Source organism: Pseudorca crassidens, chromosome 7 (genome assembly GCF_039906515.1).
Source record: "Pseudorca crassidens isolate mPseCra1 chromosome 7, mPseCra1.hap1, whole genome shotgun sequence".
Lineage (NCBI taxonomy): Eukaryota > Metazoa > Chordata > Mammalia > Artiodactyla > Delphinidae > Pseudorca > Pseudorca crassidens.
In genome coordinates, this window is record NC_090302.1 from 19,674,416 (window position 1) to 19,687,716 (window position 13,301).

At 52.0% G+C, this 13,301-nt stretch overlaps 1 protein-coding gene across 4 annotated transcripts in view; it reads left to right on the forward strand.

Moving 5' to 3' along the window:
• The window catches only part of WHRN (whirlin), an 88,775-nt gene that overhangs the window by 28,801 nt on the left and 46,673 nt on the right, over nt 1-13,301 (forward strand). For all 4 annotated transcript variants that reach the window (XM_067743548.1, XM_067743549.1, XM_067743550.1 and 1 more), the window contains exon 3: nt 5,392-5,517. In XM_067743548.1, coding sequence (XP_067599649.1) covers nt 5,392-5,517 — 126 coding nt within the window. The remainder of the gene's footprint in view (nt 1-5,391; nt 5,518-13,301) is intronic.

Here is a 13,301-nt window from a genome sequence, read left to right on the forward strand (position 1 = left end):
CGTCCCCTGCATTGCAAGGTGGATTCCTTACCACTAGACCACCAGGGAAGTCCCATGCACGATCAGTTATTTAACTCCACTTCCAGCCCCTCTTCCCTCTCTGGAGAAATTGGGGTGGGGCTGAAAATCCCAAGCTTCTAATCATGGCTTGGTCTTTCTGGGGACCAGCCACCCTCCAGGAGCCCAAGCAGAGTCACCTCATTAGAACAACAGATGCGCTTAGTGCTCTTATCACCTAGGAATTTACAAAGGTTTCAGGAGCTCAGTGCCAGGAACGAAGACAAAGACAAAATATATATTTCTTAGTATAAATCACAGTATTGCACCTGGTATCAGAACTCCCTGACTGTGTGACCTTGGGTGAGTCACTTAACCTTGGGTGAGTCACTTAAGCTTGCCTAGCCATGGTTTGGGGATGGTCATAGCAGCCATATGGGGCTGTTTCAAGAATCAATAAACCATGTGCACAGAGGATAGTGCCTGGGGCATAGTAATTCATTGCAGTAACAACCATCATTTATCCAATGCTTCCTAGGTGCTAGTACCTTTCATATCATTTTTGTCCCCAAATGTTTATTGATGTCATCTCCTGAGGTGCTCATGCTGCTTCCTGGACAGGGTTGGGGTTCTAGAGAAAGGTGGGAAGGGGGATGGCAGTGCCTGCGCCGGGCAAGCTGTGCAATTCTCATTTCACTGATGGGGAAACTGAAGATCAGAAAAGCAACAGGCCCTGCCCCAGGGTTGCCCAGGAGTAAAGGGTAGAACCAGGATGCGAACTCAAGCCTGTGGGAGGCAGTGCAGTGAGCTGATTAAATGCCTGGGCTCTGCCAGCTGTTTGACCTTGGCCGTGTCATTTCACCTCTCTGGCCTCACTTTCCTCACCTGGAAAATGGGTATAATAAGAGAAACTGTAAAGGAGGAAAGAGGGCTCAACGAAGTAAGGCATGTAAAGTGCTGAGCACAGTGCCTGGGATCTAGGAAGGACTCAATACGTTTAGTAACCAGTTGATTTAGTAAGTTATCATTATATTCTTATTATTGGTGGGAATGGTATTCTTTTCACTGTGCCGGGCTGCCTGTCACAGCTTAGTGCCCTTTCCCATAGGTGAGTTTTGTTTCCTGCCAAGTGCTGGTGGAGTTTCCAGCAGGTGATTGAAGCAGATACCCTGCTGTTGGTAGGTCTGTTATTACAGTCCTGGGGTGAAGACTCCGTTTTATTCCCATGTGAAGGATTTATGGGGAAGTGACTGGCAGGCAGTAGGGCTTGTTTTCATCCTTAGTATTCAAAGGCGGGGACCACAGCCGTCTGTGTGCTCCTGGGTTCCTGTCTGCTCTCTCCCCCCAGAATCTTCATGTCCCAGAGCTGGAGAGACCAGGTTGGGGTGGGAATGGGGGAGGGACTGACCCACGCCACCAAGTGAATTGGGCTGGAGCCTTGGTGTGAGGCCCCCAGGCCAGGCCTGACTTGTTCCATGCCCCAGCAGCACAGCCTGCAGGAAGGGTCCATCCGGGTTTGAGGTGGGCGCTGCCACTCTGTCCTCAGCCAGCCTCACTGACGTCCCCCAGGTGTGAAGCTCACCTTCCCTCATCCCACCAGCATTGTAAGGCACACACCTTGTCTTAAAGGAGCTCCAGAAGTTGGCCTCCTCTGCTGCTAGCCCTCCCCAGTAGTCTTCCTAAAATCCGAATCTGAGCCTTTTCTCCCCTGCTTGAAGCCCAGCCTTGCTGACCTCGCTCACTGCCCCACACAGGCTAGTGCCTTCCCTGCCACTCTCCCACAAAACAGAACCCTGCAGTGATCCCAGGGGGCCTTTCCCTGTCATTTTCCTGAGCTTTTGCACACGTTCTTGCCCTCCCCTTGCCCTGGTTGACCCCTTCGGCCTTCAGGGCTTGGAGGTCATATTTCTGGGATGCTCTGCCTGTAGTTGGGCTCCCAGGAATGGACTCTGAGACCAAGATTTCCCTGAAAGAGGAATGTGCCTGTGGTAGACAGAATAATGATGCCCCAAAGACGTCTACCTCCTAATCTCTGGAGCCTGTGAACAGGTCACTTTACACGCAAAGGGACTTTCCAGGTGTGATTAAGATGAGGACCTTGGGATACAGACATTATCCTGGATTATGTGGATGGACCCAATGTGATCACAAGTGTCCTTAGAAGAAGGCAGGAGTGTCAGAGTCAGAAAAAGGTGGTGTGATGCCAGGAGCAGAGAGAGAGAGAGATCAGAAGATGCTACACTGCTGGCTTTGAAGATGAAGGATGGGGCCATGAGCCCAAGAATGCAGGTGGCCTCTAGAAGCTAGAAAAGGCAAGAAAATGGGTTCTCCCCAAGAACCTCTAGAAGGAATGCAGTCCTGTTGACCCACTGTAGACTTTTGACCTCCAGAGCTTTGCGATAATAAATCTGTGTTGTTTTAAGCCCCTAAATCCATGGTCATTTATTACGGCAGCAATGCAATGCCCTGGGAACCCCACCAGAAAAGGCATGAGGAATACAGGACCGGGCGGAGGGAGGAGTAGGCTGTGATACCATCTCTGCAGAGGCCTTGGCTGGTCCCAAGGGAGCTCTGGAGCTGGGGGTGACTTGCAAGGTTGTCCTGAATTGAGGCAGGGGTCAGGCTTTCGCTCGTCTGCATCAACTAGTCATTGGATGGGAGCTGCTCCAGGGAGTCTGTGACCATAGGTGAGGCAGGTCCTGGCAGGCACTCAGCTGTGAGCCATCAACAGCCAATACTCCAGCTCAGGGGTTCCTCTGAGGACAGGGACCCAGTTAGATTCTCCCCTGAATCTGTGCCCAGTGCGGAGTTGGGGTTTGGTTTGCACTGGATGGAATACCAGCACCGGCTCACATGCGCACAGCCTGTCCCTGGTCTAAGAAGCAGGCCATGTTCATTCTCTCGCATGAAGAAGGCTTCCTCATTCTTTCCAGATCATACCTGCCCAAGCTCAGCGCCATGGCTTGCCCAAGAGGGACATTTTGAAGATGATAACAATAGCTGACGCTGTGTGAGTGCTTCTGCAGTCATGATTCTAAGTGCTCCAAGTAGATACACCCGTTCATCACTCACAACAACCCAATAAAGTTGCTGTGATTGTTTCCCCATTTTATAGATGAGCAAACTGAGGCACAGAGAGGTGAAGTACCTTGCCCAGTGTTACACACCTAGCGAGTGTCATTGCCGGGATTGAACTTCCACAGTCTGGCTTCAGAGTCTACACAGGCAGCCACCACACTGTCACCTCCCAAACACACAGACCTGGATGTGATGAGGGACCAGGGTGAACCAGGGTGCACCTAGGTCACCTCAAACCTATCCCAGCCCTGGAGCTGCAATGGGGGAGGGAGGGGGCTAGGAAGTTGTTCCCGAGTCCGACTTCAAGTGTCCCCAGAGCCTGCTGTTCCCAGAGCTCTGACATTTCTGGGTGACTGCTCACAAGTCCCCCTGAGCCTTCTGTGGGCCTCACGGATGCTCTCCTTATAATGTGGCCATGGTGTCTGATGAAGAGGTGGGGGGCTGGCTCTAGACTAAAGGGGCTGGGGCCACTCCACTGGGCGGCACGGCCTGGCACTCTCCCACAGGGATGGGCCTCCCTGACAGGCTGCGGAGTCTACAGTCTTAGAACCAAACCACGTAGAGTCGTTCTGTGTGTAGGGCTCTCCCCCGACAGTGGCCTGCCAGCCAGTAGGTGTCAGCTGCGGCTGTGTGGCCTTGTCTGGTTTTGTCCTGTGCAAAGTAGCACCAACAGTGGCTAGCATCTATTGAGCGTTTACCGGGGGCCAGAGCCTAGCCTACATTTGTCTCTCAATTTGATCCTCTCCCGAGTAACCTTATAAGGCAGACACTATTTTCATCCTCATTTTCTAGGTGAGGAGGCTGAGGCACAGAGAAGTGAAGTAACTTGCCCAAGGTCACACAGCCGGGCCCCCACTGGTCAGTTTGGACTTGAGTCAGTCCTCTTCAGCACCACCCCGCTGACCTCTGGCCGCGGGGGGGGGTCGAAGAAGGAAGATAATAAATGTAAAAAGCTTCTCCTGGTGGCTGGTGCAGAGCCCCTGATAACTCTTAGATGAATGACTTTTCCGAAGTAGAAAGCTAGTTGGATGGCTTGCCTGACACCATGACATTTGCCCTCCCCTGATGCCCACCGGGACCTCCACCCCTTCCTCTCCTGCGGGTGGTCACACTGTGCTCTCTTTAGGCCCCTCACATGTCACTGGGTCTTAACTTGTTGCGGGATGTTTTCTGTCCCTTTGGGATAGGTTGCAGCTGTTCTGGCCACTTCTTTTTGTAAGTTCCCCTTTCAGACGCAAGGCACACCTAACCTGCATGTTCCTGCATAGATTCTGAGGCTTCCTGAATCTGCTCCAGCCTCTGCTGCCCAGTCATCCACCTCCCCAGCCCCCATCCCACCCCCGGCGCTCCCTGCCCTGGCCACAGTGCCTCACTTCTCCGGTCCTGTGCAACGTGTGCTCCCCTCCTGCTGTCCCATGACCCTGAATGCCCGTCTTGCCCTTGCCCTACCCTTGCCTGGCTGGCTCCTGCCCACCCTCCAATCTCATCAGAGACGTCACTTTCTCCAGGAAGCCCCTCCCCACCCATCCCCCGCACCTCCAGGCGGGACCATTTTTCCTCCTCTGCACCCACACAGTCCGCAAGTCACCCCATCTGGCTCTGATCACGCGGTACCGTGAAGGCTTGTTTACTGGTCTCTCTGCCCCTCAGGACTCTGAGCCCTTGGGAGCAGGCCTGTGTCTGGGTCATCTCCACATCCCCTGGCCTGGCACTGGGTCTGCCCTTAGTGGGCGCTCCCTGTGTCTGTGGAATGAAGGGCTGCTGAAGCGACACTGCCGTGGCCTCTCAGGATGGATGGCAGAGCAGGAGACCCCTGGGGAGGCGGGAGACCCCTGGGGTGGCAGGTGGTGGGGCCCTGCACCTGGACTTAGCCTTGATCCGAAGGTGGGAGGATAGGAGGTGAGGGAGCTGGGTGGAGGGTCCGCAGCCTGACGGGTACTCCCTGACTGAAGGGCGTGTAGTCAAGGGCAGCCAGTGGAGGCCTAGAGAGTCTGTGGCCGCCATGCTGTGAGGAACACGTGAAAACCTGGAGTGTCTAGAGTGTTAGCACCCGAGGGGTCCCTGGAGGTCTCCTCCTCAGCGCCTTCCTTTTACCGCACTTGTACCTGTGACCCACGGAGGGGAGAGGGGCTTCCCCAAGTCACCCAGCAAACCAGGGGCAGAGCTGGGGAAGAAACTGGAATGTTCCAGGAGATCTTGCAGGCCCGAATAGGTGTGCCCGTCAGAGTATGGGAGGGGGTGTCTTTAGCCTGCCGCCCCCCCAAGGTTCCTGGTGCCCTCCAGGCCCTCGAATACTCTCTTCCCTCCCTCCTGCAGGTGAACCTGGTGCTGGGGGATGGCCGGTCCCTGGGCCTCACCATCCGTGGGGGAGCCGAGTACGGCCTGGGCATTTACATCACTGGCGTGGACCCGGGCTCTGAAGCGGAAAGCAGCGGGCTCAAGGTGAGAGACCCCTGACTCCCAGGGAGGGGATGGGGCGCCAGGCTGAACGTGCTGGGGCGAGGGAGGGAAAGACCTGTGTGTGGAGCCCTGTGCAGCTGATTTCAACGGGACGTCCGGCAGAGCAGTCGGCACCCCACGCGAAGGACCTGTCCCGGCGGAGAGCCCTCCCCTGGCTGCACGGCTCTAGTTCAGAGCTCAGAGCGGGCAGCAGGAGCCGCCACCACTCCCGAGCCCCGAGTTCTCCTAGCCGTCCGCAGAGCAGGGCAGCCCCCCACGAGCTGCTGGGCAGCAGGCCCAGCTGCTGTTTTGGAAACACTGCTGATGGCCTGTGATGGCCCCGACTTCAGGGTTGATTGCGGTACTCGGAGAGGGAAGAGGAGAGGAAGCTGCAGGCTGGGGTGGGTTTGCACCGGGCAGCCTCGGGGCTGGCGTTTGATCCAGAGCAACCAGCAATTAGCTATCTGCGCACCCAGCAGCTGTAATTGACATTACACATATCATCTCATTGAACCTTATCCCGTGGGGTAGTATGTTATTACCCGAATTTCCCGGTTGGGGAAACTGAGGCATGTAGAGGTTAAACAGACTTGTCCAAGGTCATGCAGCTGATCAGTTGCAGAGCAGGGTTTGAGCCCAATTGTCTTAATTCCAAAGCCCACGGTCTTAACTGCTACACTGTATCCCCTTCTGGGGAGGGCCAGGAACTGGCTCAGAGCTTTGGGGGGGGAGGTGGCAGTGAGTGAGGCAGAGACTGTCCACAAGGGCACTGGACTCAGGACACCTAGTCGCCTAGATAAATGGCAGCATGCTTTGGGGCTAAATCCTGGTGGCAGGGATGCCACAGCAGCAGTGACCCTGGGCACAGGTGGCGTTTGAGCCACATCTTGTGGGACGAGAGAGGCTGTTGGGTAAATGGGCTGGGCTGTGGAGCTGTCTGATTGAAGGAGCCATGTGGTTTGACCGTGTGTGACTGGATGGGCAACTATAGCCACGTGAGGCTGGGAACGAAGGCACGAGATGAGGTCGTGCCTTCCTAACAAAGGGCCTTGAATGCCCCACTGACAGAGGGAAGCGGATTCTCTCTGCGGATGAGAAGAAGGGTCATGGCAGATCAGAGTGGTGGTCAGGAGACCTCTTCCCCCACCAAGCCACAAAGGATGAGGCTGGAGTGGCAGAGAGACAGGAATGAGACTGCAGCCTCATCCTCCATGCCGTGGCTCGGGGGGTTCTCTTAGGAAACACGGCGTAATGGGAAGAGCTCTGGCTCTGGAGTCCAGATCCCAGCTTTGCTGCTTTTCCTTTAGTAGCTGTGTGACCTTGGAGAATCCCTCTACCTCTCTGAGTTTCCCTTCCCTCTCCCAGATAATAATAATATATAGCATCTCTTTCTCAGAAAAAAATGAGGAACAAACTCACAGTGACCTTAAAAATAAAGGTTAAAATTATTCAGGGTCTGTGTTATGGACTGAATGTTTGTGTTCCTCCCAAATTCATACCTTGAAACCCTAACCTCCAAAGTGATGATCCTAGGAGGTGTGGCCTTTGGGAGGTGATTGGGTCATGAAGGTAGAGCCTCATGAATGGAATTAGTGCTCTTAGAAAAGGGACCCCAATGAGATCCCTGGCTGTCTTTCCGCCTTGGGAGGATACAATGAGAAGGAAGTTGGCAGTCTGCACCGCAGAAGAGGGTCCTCCCCAAAACCTGACCGCACTGGCTCCCTGATCTCAGACATTCAGCCTCCACAACTCCAAGAAATAAATGTCCGTTGTCTCTAAGCTATCCAGTCCGTGGTGCTTTGTTCTACAGCCTAGACTGACTGAGACAGTCTGCTCTTTCCCAAGCACTTTATGTCATAAAATCACCTAAACCTCCCAACACTCCTGCGAAAGCAGTTCTTCCGTTAGCCCATTTTATAGGCGCAGTATCTGGGACTCAGAGAGCTGCACAGCTGTGAGAGGCAAAGCCGGGAATCAGAATTCTGGTTCTAGAGCTATGCTGGTTACCAGGCCAGCCTGGGCGGGGGTGGGGAGAGGAGTAGATGCCCCACAAATGTTGGTAGGCTCCAGGTGATTCTGAAATGCCCTGGGTCTCCGGCTTGCTATGCTCTCAGCGAGTAAAGATGATTCCTTGTTGGGACTCCAAAAGGAGACAATCTCATGGTATTCTATATGCAGATTGTAGTTAATAACTTTGTTATTTTGTATTAATTTTAGATTTACTGAAAAGTTGCAAAGAAATTACCCATTTGTTCTTTATCCGGCTTCCTCTAATGTTAACATCTTATATAACCATGATGTATTTGTCAAGACTAAGAAACTAACATTGGTACGATACTGTTAAACAAACTACAGACTTTATTCAGAGTTCACCAGTTTTCCCACTAATGCCCCTTTTCTATTCTAGGATACAGTCCAGTTCAGCATAGCACGTTGTGTTTAGCCTGTATGCATTTTTAATTCCATTTATTTTCCCCAAAATTTCAAAAAAGATTCAAGTCAGTTTCTAGACACACAGTAAAGATTGTTTTAAACAATTAAGTGAGGAAATTGGAAGGAAGAAAACTGGAGGCAGAGAGAAAGAGAGAAAGCTGAGGTGAGAGTCCTTCCGAGAACACTCGCCGCATGGGGCTGCAAACCGCTACAGGCAGCACACAGATTTGACTCCAAGCTTCCCGGCAGCCAACACAAAGAGGGAAGCAGGTCAGGGACGTTTGTAAGATGAAAACAGACCAGCTGTGCTGGAGAAGCCTGGTTATTCCTCTTCCTGAGGCCTGAGGGCAGTTTTCCTCTGGTCCTTCTTAGGGAGGATGTTGTGCGATGATGTAAGCAGTGTCTTCAGTGACAGCAAATGCATGAGCAGGTTCCATACTTTGTTGGTGGTGAAGACACTCTTACTGAATCCATGTTAAGAGAAAACGGGAGCGGGGAGCAGCAGCGTGCAAGAGAGATGACATGCTAGGTTCTGGCCGGAGAGGACTGAGCATCTCTCTCTCTCTCTCTCCCTCTCTGTTTCTCTCTTTCTCTCGTTCCCCCTCTGATTACTGACAGGTGGTAGCTTTGCTATCGCGTTAGCCACTTACTGAGCAGTTACTATCTTAGGACTGCGCTAAATGCTTCACATTGTCTTCCTAATTTTTGCAACAGTATATGAAAAAGGAATGTCCTTCTCCCTCTTTGACAGGTGGCAGAACAATAGTAAGCAGCTTGCCCAAGGTCGCCAGCTAGGAAGCGCTAGATTTGGACTCACACCTGCTCAATCCAAGTCCATGCTCTTAACCACCATGTTCCACTGCCTCCCAGTGATAATGTGGGTGTTACCATCTCCAGTTTTCTCGTGAAGAAACCAAGCCTCATGGAGATAAAGGCCAAATTCTTTCTCATGTCAGAACTGGGATTTGAACCCAGGCCTCACAGAGCCTAGGGTTGCCCTGTTTGGGGGGAATGGGAGGCCTAGGACCTGCCCTGACCAGCTGTGTGAAGGTGGACTTGTCCCCTGCTCTCTGGGCCTCAGTCTCCCAGCTCAGACAGTCAGCAGTTGAACGGTTGGGCAGGCGGATCTCTGAGGCTTTCTCCTAGATCTGCACATTTTCCAAGCCTGAGAGCACCAGTGGGTGCGCAGGCACAGGAACGTGATCCGTTCTCCTTCACCTGCAGGTTCCCATACCCACTGAGAGATGCCAAAGTAGGTAACCTGCTGGCAGATCCCTCTTTTGTGTGGAAGGAAGGAAGGAAGTGGGCATTACATGCAGGCAGTGGGTCTCCCTGGCTGCCCCTCCTTTCCTTCCTTGCATTTAATCAGCAGATATATACTAAGGATTCCTGAGTGCCAGACACTGTACTTGCCCTGTGGCTTCTGAGCTGAGCCAGACAGACACAGTCCCTGACCTCCTGGAGCTTACTTTCTAGTGGGAAGACAAGGGCGGAATAAGTTCCACAACTGTTTGTTTAATTACAATTGTGATAAATACCGGGATGGCAAAGTACATGGAACTCTGTCTGGTGGTAGATATCCAGGAAGGCTTCCTGGAGAAAGAAACATTTCAGTTGAAATTTAAAAGGAGAAAATTAATTATGTGAAAGAGGAAAGAAGAATTTCAGGCAGAAAGGACAGAAAATGCTGAGTCCCTGAAGCAGAAGGAAGTGTTCCAGGATGCAAAGGAAGACCAGAGTTGGCCAAACGCAGAAAGCCAGGCAGGGAGAAGGTGCCAGGTGATGCTGAGGAGGCGAACAGCCAGATCACACAGGGTGTATAATGCACCCAAGACTGCAGCCATGAAAAGATGATGCTTGAGATCTGCAGTTATTAATATGGAAGGATGTCCACGGTATGTTATTGGGTGGGAAGCAGACTGCCAAACCACGTGTCTGTCAGGATCGCATGCATACTGTATACATATACAAAAATCTGCCCAGAGAAACGTCTACACGTGGTTATCCCGAGGTGGGAAGATTATGGACGATTTTCATTTTATTCTTTTTTTTTTTTTTTTTTCTTTTTTTGTGGTACGCGGGCCTCTCACTGTTGGGGCCCCTCCCGTTGTGGAGCACAGGCTCCGGACGCGCAGGCTCAGCGGCCATGGCTCACGGGCCCAGCCGCTCCGCGGCATGTGGGATCTTCCCGGACCGGGGCACGAACCCGCGTCCCCTGCATCGGCAGGCGGACCCTCAACCACTGCGCCACCAGGGAAGCCCCTCATTTTATTCTTTACATCCTTATACAGTGTCTGAATGGAGCAAATACTAGTTTTATAGTCACGGAAACAGCAACAAAAAGCAGTTTCCATTTTGAAACAAGGCCGAGGAAAAATATTCCATAGAAGTTCCTCAGTTACGCTAGTTTGCTTCTCAGTTGCAGGCAGTCAGAGGCTTTACTTGCTCGTAAAATGCGCGCCTTCAGTAAAGTCCCTTCCGTCTTCAGTCCCCACCGCAGTCAAGCATTTTATATTCCCTGCCACTGTTTTACTTTCTGCTCCAAGGTCCCTCGCATATGCTAACACCTGCCTGCACTCACTCAGGCGTCAGGGGCTGATTGATTCTCTTTGTCGCCAACGCACTTTCCACGGAATTAGGCGTATTGAAATGGAATAAAGGGGCTTGGCCGTGTGGGCGGTAGAGCCAAGAACAGGCTTTATTTGGACGTAGGGCTCCTCGCCACCGTGCAGAGCTTTCCTGGGGCAATAGTTCCCCTTGTGCCTGGCTTCCAGCCGCTCCCTTAGCTCCTGAGGGGCCCTGTGAGTCCAGCCAACGCTGCTGGGAGGAGAAGCTCCTCGGAGGAGGTCAGGCACTTCCCAGTATTCACCCGGGGGGGTCGGCGGGGCGGGGGGGCCCTGGGGGGCGGCCGCATGGAACTTGGAGCTGTCCCACCCTCCCGGCAGGGGCTGACTGCCCCTTCGGCATTGATCTCTAGGCCTCTCTTACTCGTTTGCACCTGCCCCCAGCAAACCCTACCAGAGAATGGACCATAAAACTCTGTTCCTTTAAGGACAGCCCGAATTGACAGGCATTTAAAACTAACGATAATGGTAGCGGTTGCTGTTCATTAACCAGTTATTGGGAATTGGGCGCTGTGCCAAACGCTTTAGATACACTCTTATTTAACCCTCCAATAACCCTGCGGTGGGCGTTAATAATGCCATTTAATAGATGAGCAGCTGAGGCTCAGAGAGGGGTAGTACCTTGCTCAGGATCACACAGGGATCCGGCCCTAGCCCTTCAAGCCCTCTGAAAGCCATGGGCTTTGCTCTGCCACCTCCCTGGTACCCTAAACTGGCTAACTATCAAAAGAGTGCGGAGGAAAGAAACAACGGCCACTTAGTCTTCTTAGAAATCACCAAGCTTCTGAAGCCCAGAGTGGTTGTCCCTGACCCTGCCCAGCTCCTCGGCCTTCACCCTTGAGGTCATTCCAGGGTGGGAGGCCCATTTTGTTTCTGTCAGTGGGAGCCATGCTTCCATTCTGGCTGGGGTTCCCTGGGGCAGGATCTCTGTTCTCGTGAATGCCCCACCCTTGGGGTCACCTCTGTGCTATGTGTGGTCTTGGGGCCGGCCGTGGAGCATCTGCTTCACATTCGGTGTCTCAGTGGCTATGGGGATGAACCGCTACTTTGCAGATCTGTCATGTGTGCTGTGTGTCAGCTAAACTGGAGAAGCCAACTGGGCTGGGCTGACCCCTCTGCAGACTGGCGTTTGCCAGGGTCTTCTCTAGACTAAGCCTGGGATGGCATCCTTTGCAGAACACTGACCCAGTAGCAGGTGATCTCCACGTGTCAGCTCTTACCCTCGCCACAGCTCCATGAGGTGGGACCTTGTAATCCCGTCATAATTTGGGATTATTTATTAATGACTGTCTCTTTTCTGAGATCCCAGCAGCATGGGGCAGAGACTGGGTGTTCTTTACACACTGTTATCTCCCTGCCCAGACAGTGCCTGGGACACCGTGGGTGTCTTGATTGAAGGAGTTAGTGGCTGCAGCTGAGGCAGGCCCCAAGCCAGGTCTTTTTTTTTTTTTTTTTAACATCTTTATTGGAGTATAATTGCTTTACAATGGTGCGTTAGTTTCTGCTTTATAACAAAGGGAATCAGTTATCCATATACATATGTTCCCATATCCCCTCCCTCTTGCGTCTCCCTCCCACCCTCCCTATCCCACCCCTCTAGATGGTCACAAAGCATGGAGCTGCTCTCCCTGTGCTGTGCGGCTGCTTCCCACCAGCTATCTGTTTTACGTTGGGTAGTGTATAGTCTTTTTGACTCCAAAGCTCCAATCTTGACCGCTGCTTCATTTGCATCCTGGCCTGAACACGGCACAGAGCTGGCAGCTTTGTTAAGGGATGAATCCTGATGAGAGGTGTTAGTGGTTTTTACAACTACCTGGGATGGGCCTGAGCAGTCAGACCCTTTCCCTTAGAGACTCCTGCCTTCATGTTGAAGAAGCTGAGTAGCAGCCATGGCCCGCAGTGAGGTTCGCTCATCCAAGGTGCCCGTGGGCATTTGGTGCCACCTTCAGCTCTTCTGTGATGAAGGATAAGTGACAGGAATCCATCTATACGCGTAGATCCCAGCCTCCAACCCTCCCATTTTACACAGGGGGAGACTGAGGACCAGAAGGAGGGGAAGGACTGGCTGAGGATCATGGAGAGGTGGGTCCAGACGCCTCTGGACAGAGCCCCTCCATCATCTGGCAGTTCGACGTTGCCTGCTGACTCTGTCCTTATGTGTCCCTGAAATAGTTCTGCTGGGAGAGAATGAGCCAGGAATACTCTCCAAGGCTGCCGTCTGTATTCTTGGTGGGAAGAGGGTGTGGCTACTGCCTTGTTTAGTAAGGGTCCTTTAAAAGTATTATCTGTGATTATGGCTGATTTTACAGCAGTCCTCATGAAGATGACAAAAATTACCTCTTAACATTTATATAATTCCTAACAGTAAAAAAAAAAAAACAACTTAGATAATAAGGGCATGTTACAAGCAACTCTCTGCCTATGAATTCTCTTAGATGAATGAACCAATTTCTTGAAAGACACAAACCACTAATACTCAAGAAAGAAAAATAGATAACCTGAAAGTTCTATATGTGTGTCAAAGAAACTGAATTTATAATTAAAAACCATCCAAAAAAGAAAACTCAAGGCCGGATGCTTCCACTAATGAACTCTTCCAAGTAGTTAAGGAAGAAAATTATGCAGCCTCTCCCTGAAAATAAAAGATGAGGGAATGCTTCCCAACTCATTTTATGAAACCAGCATTATGTAATACCAAGAACAAACAAACACATTTCAGGAAAACTACAC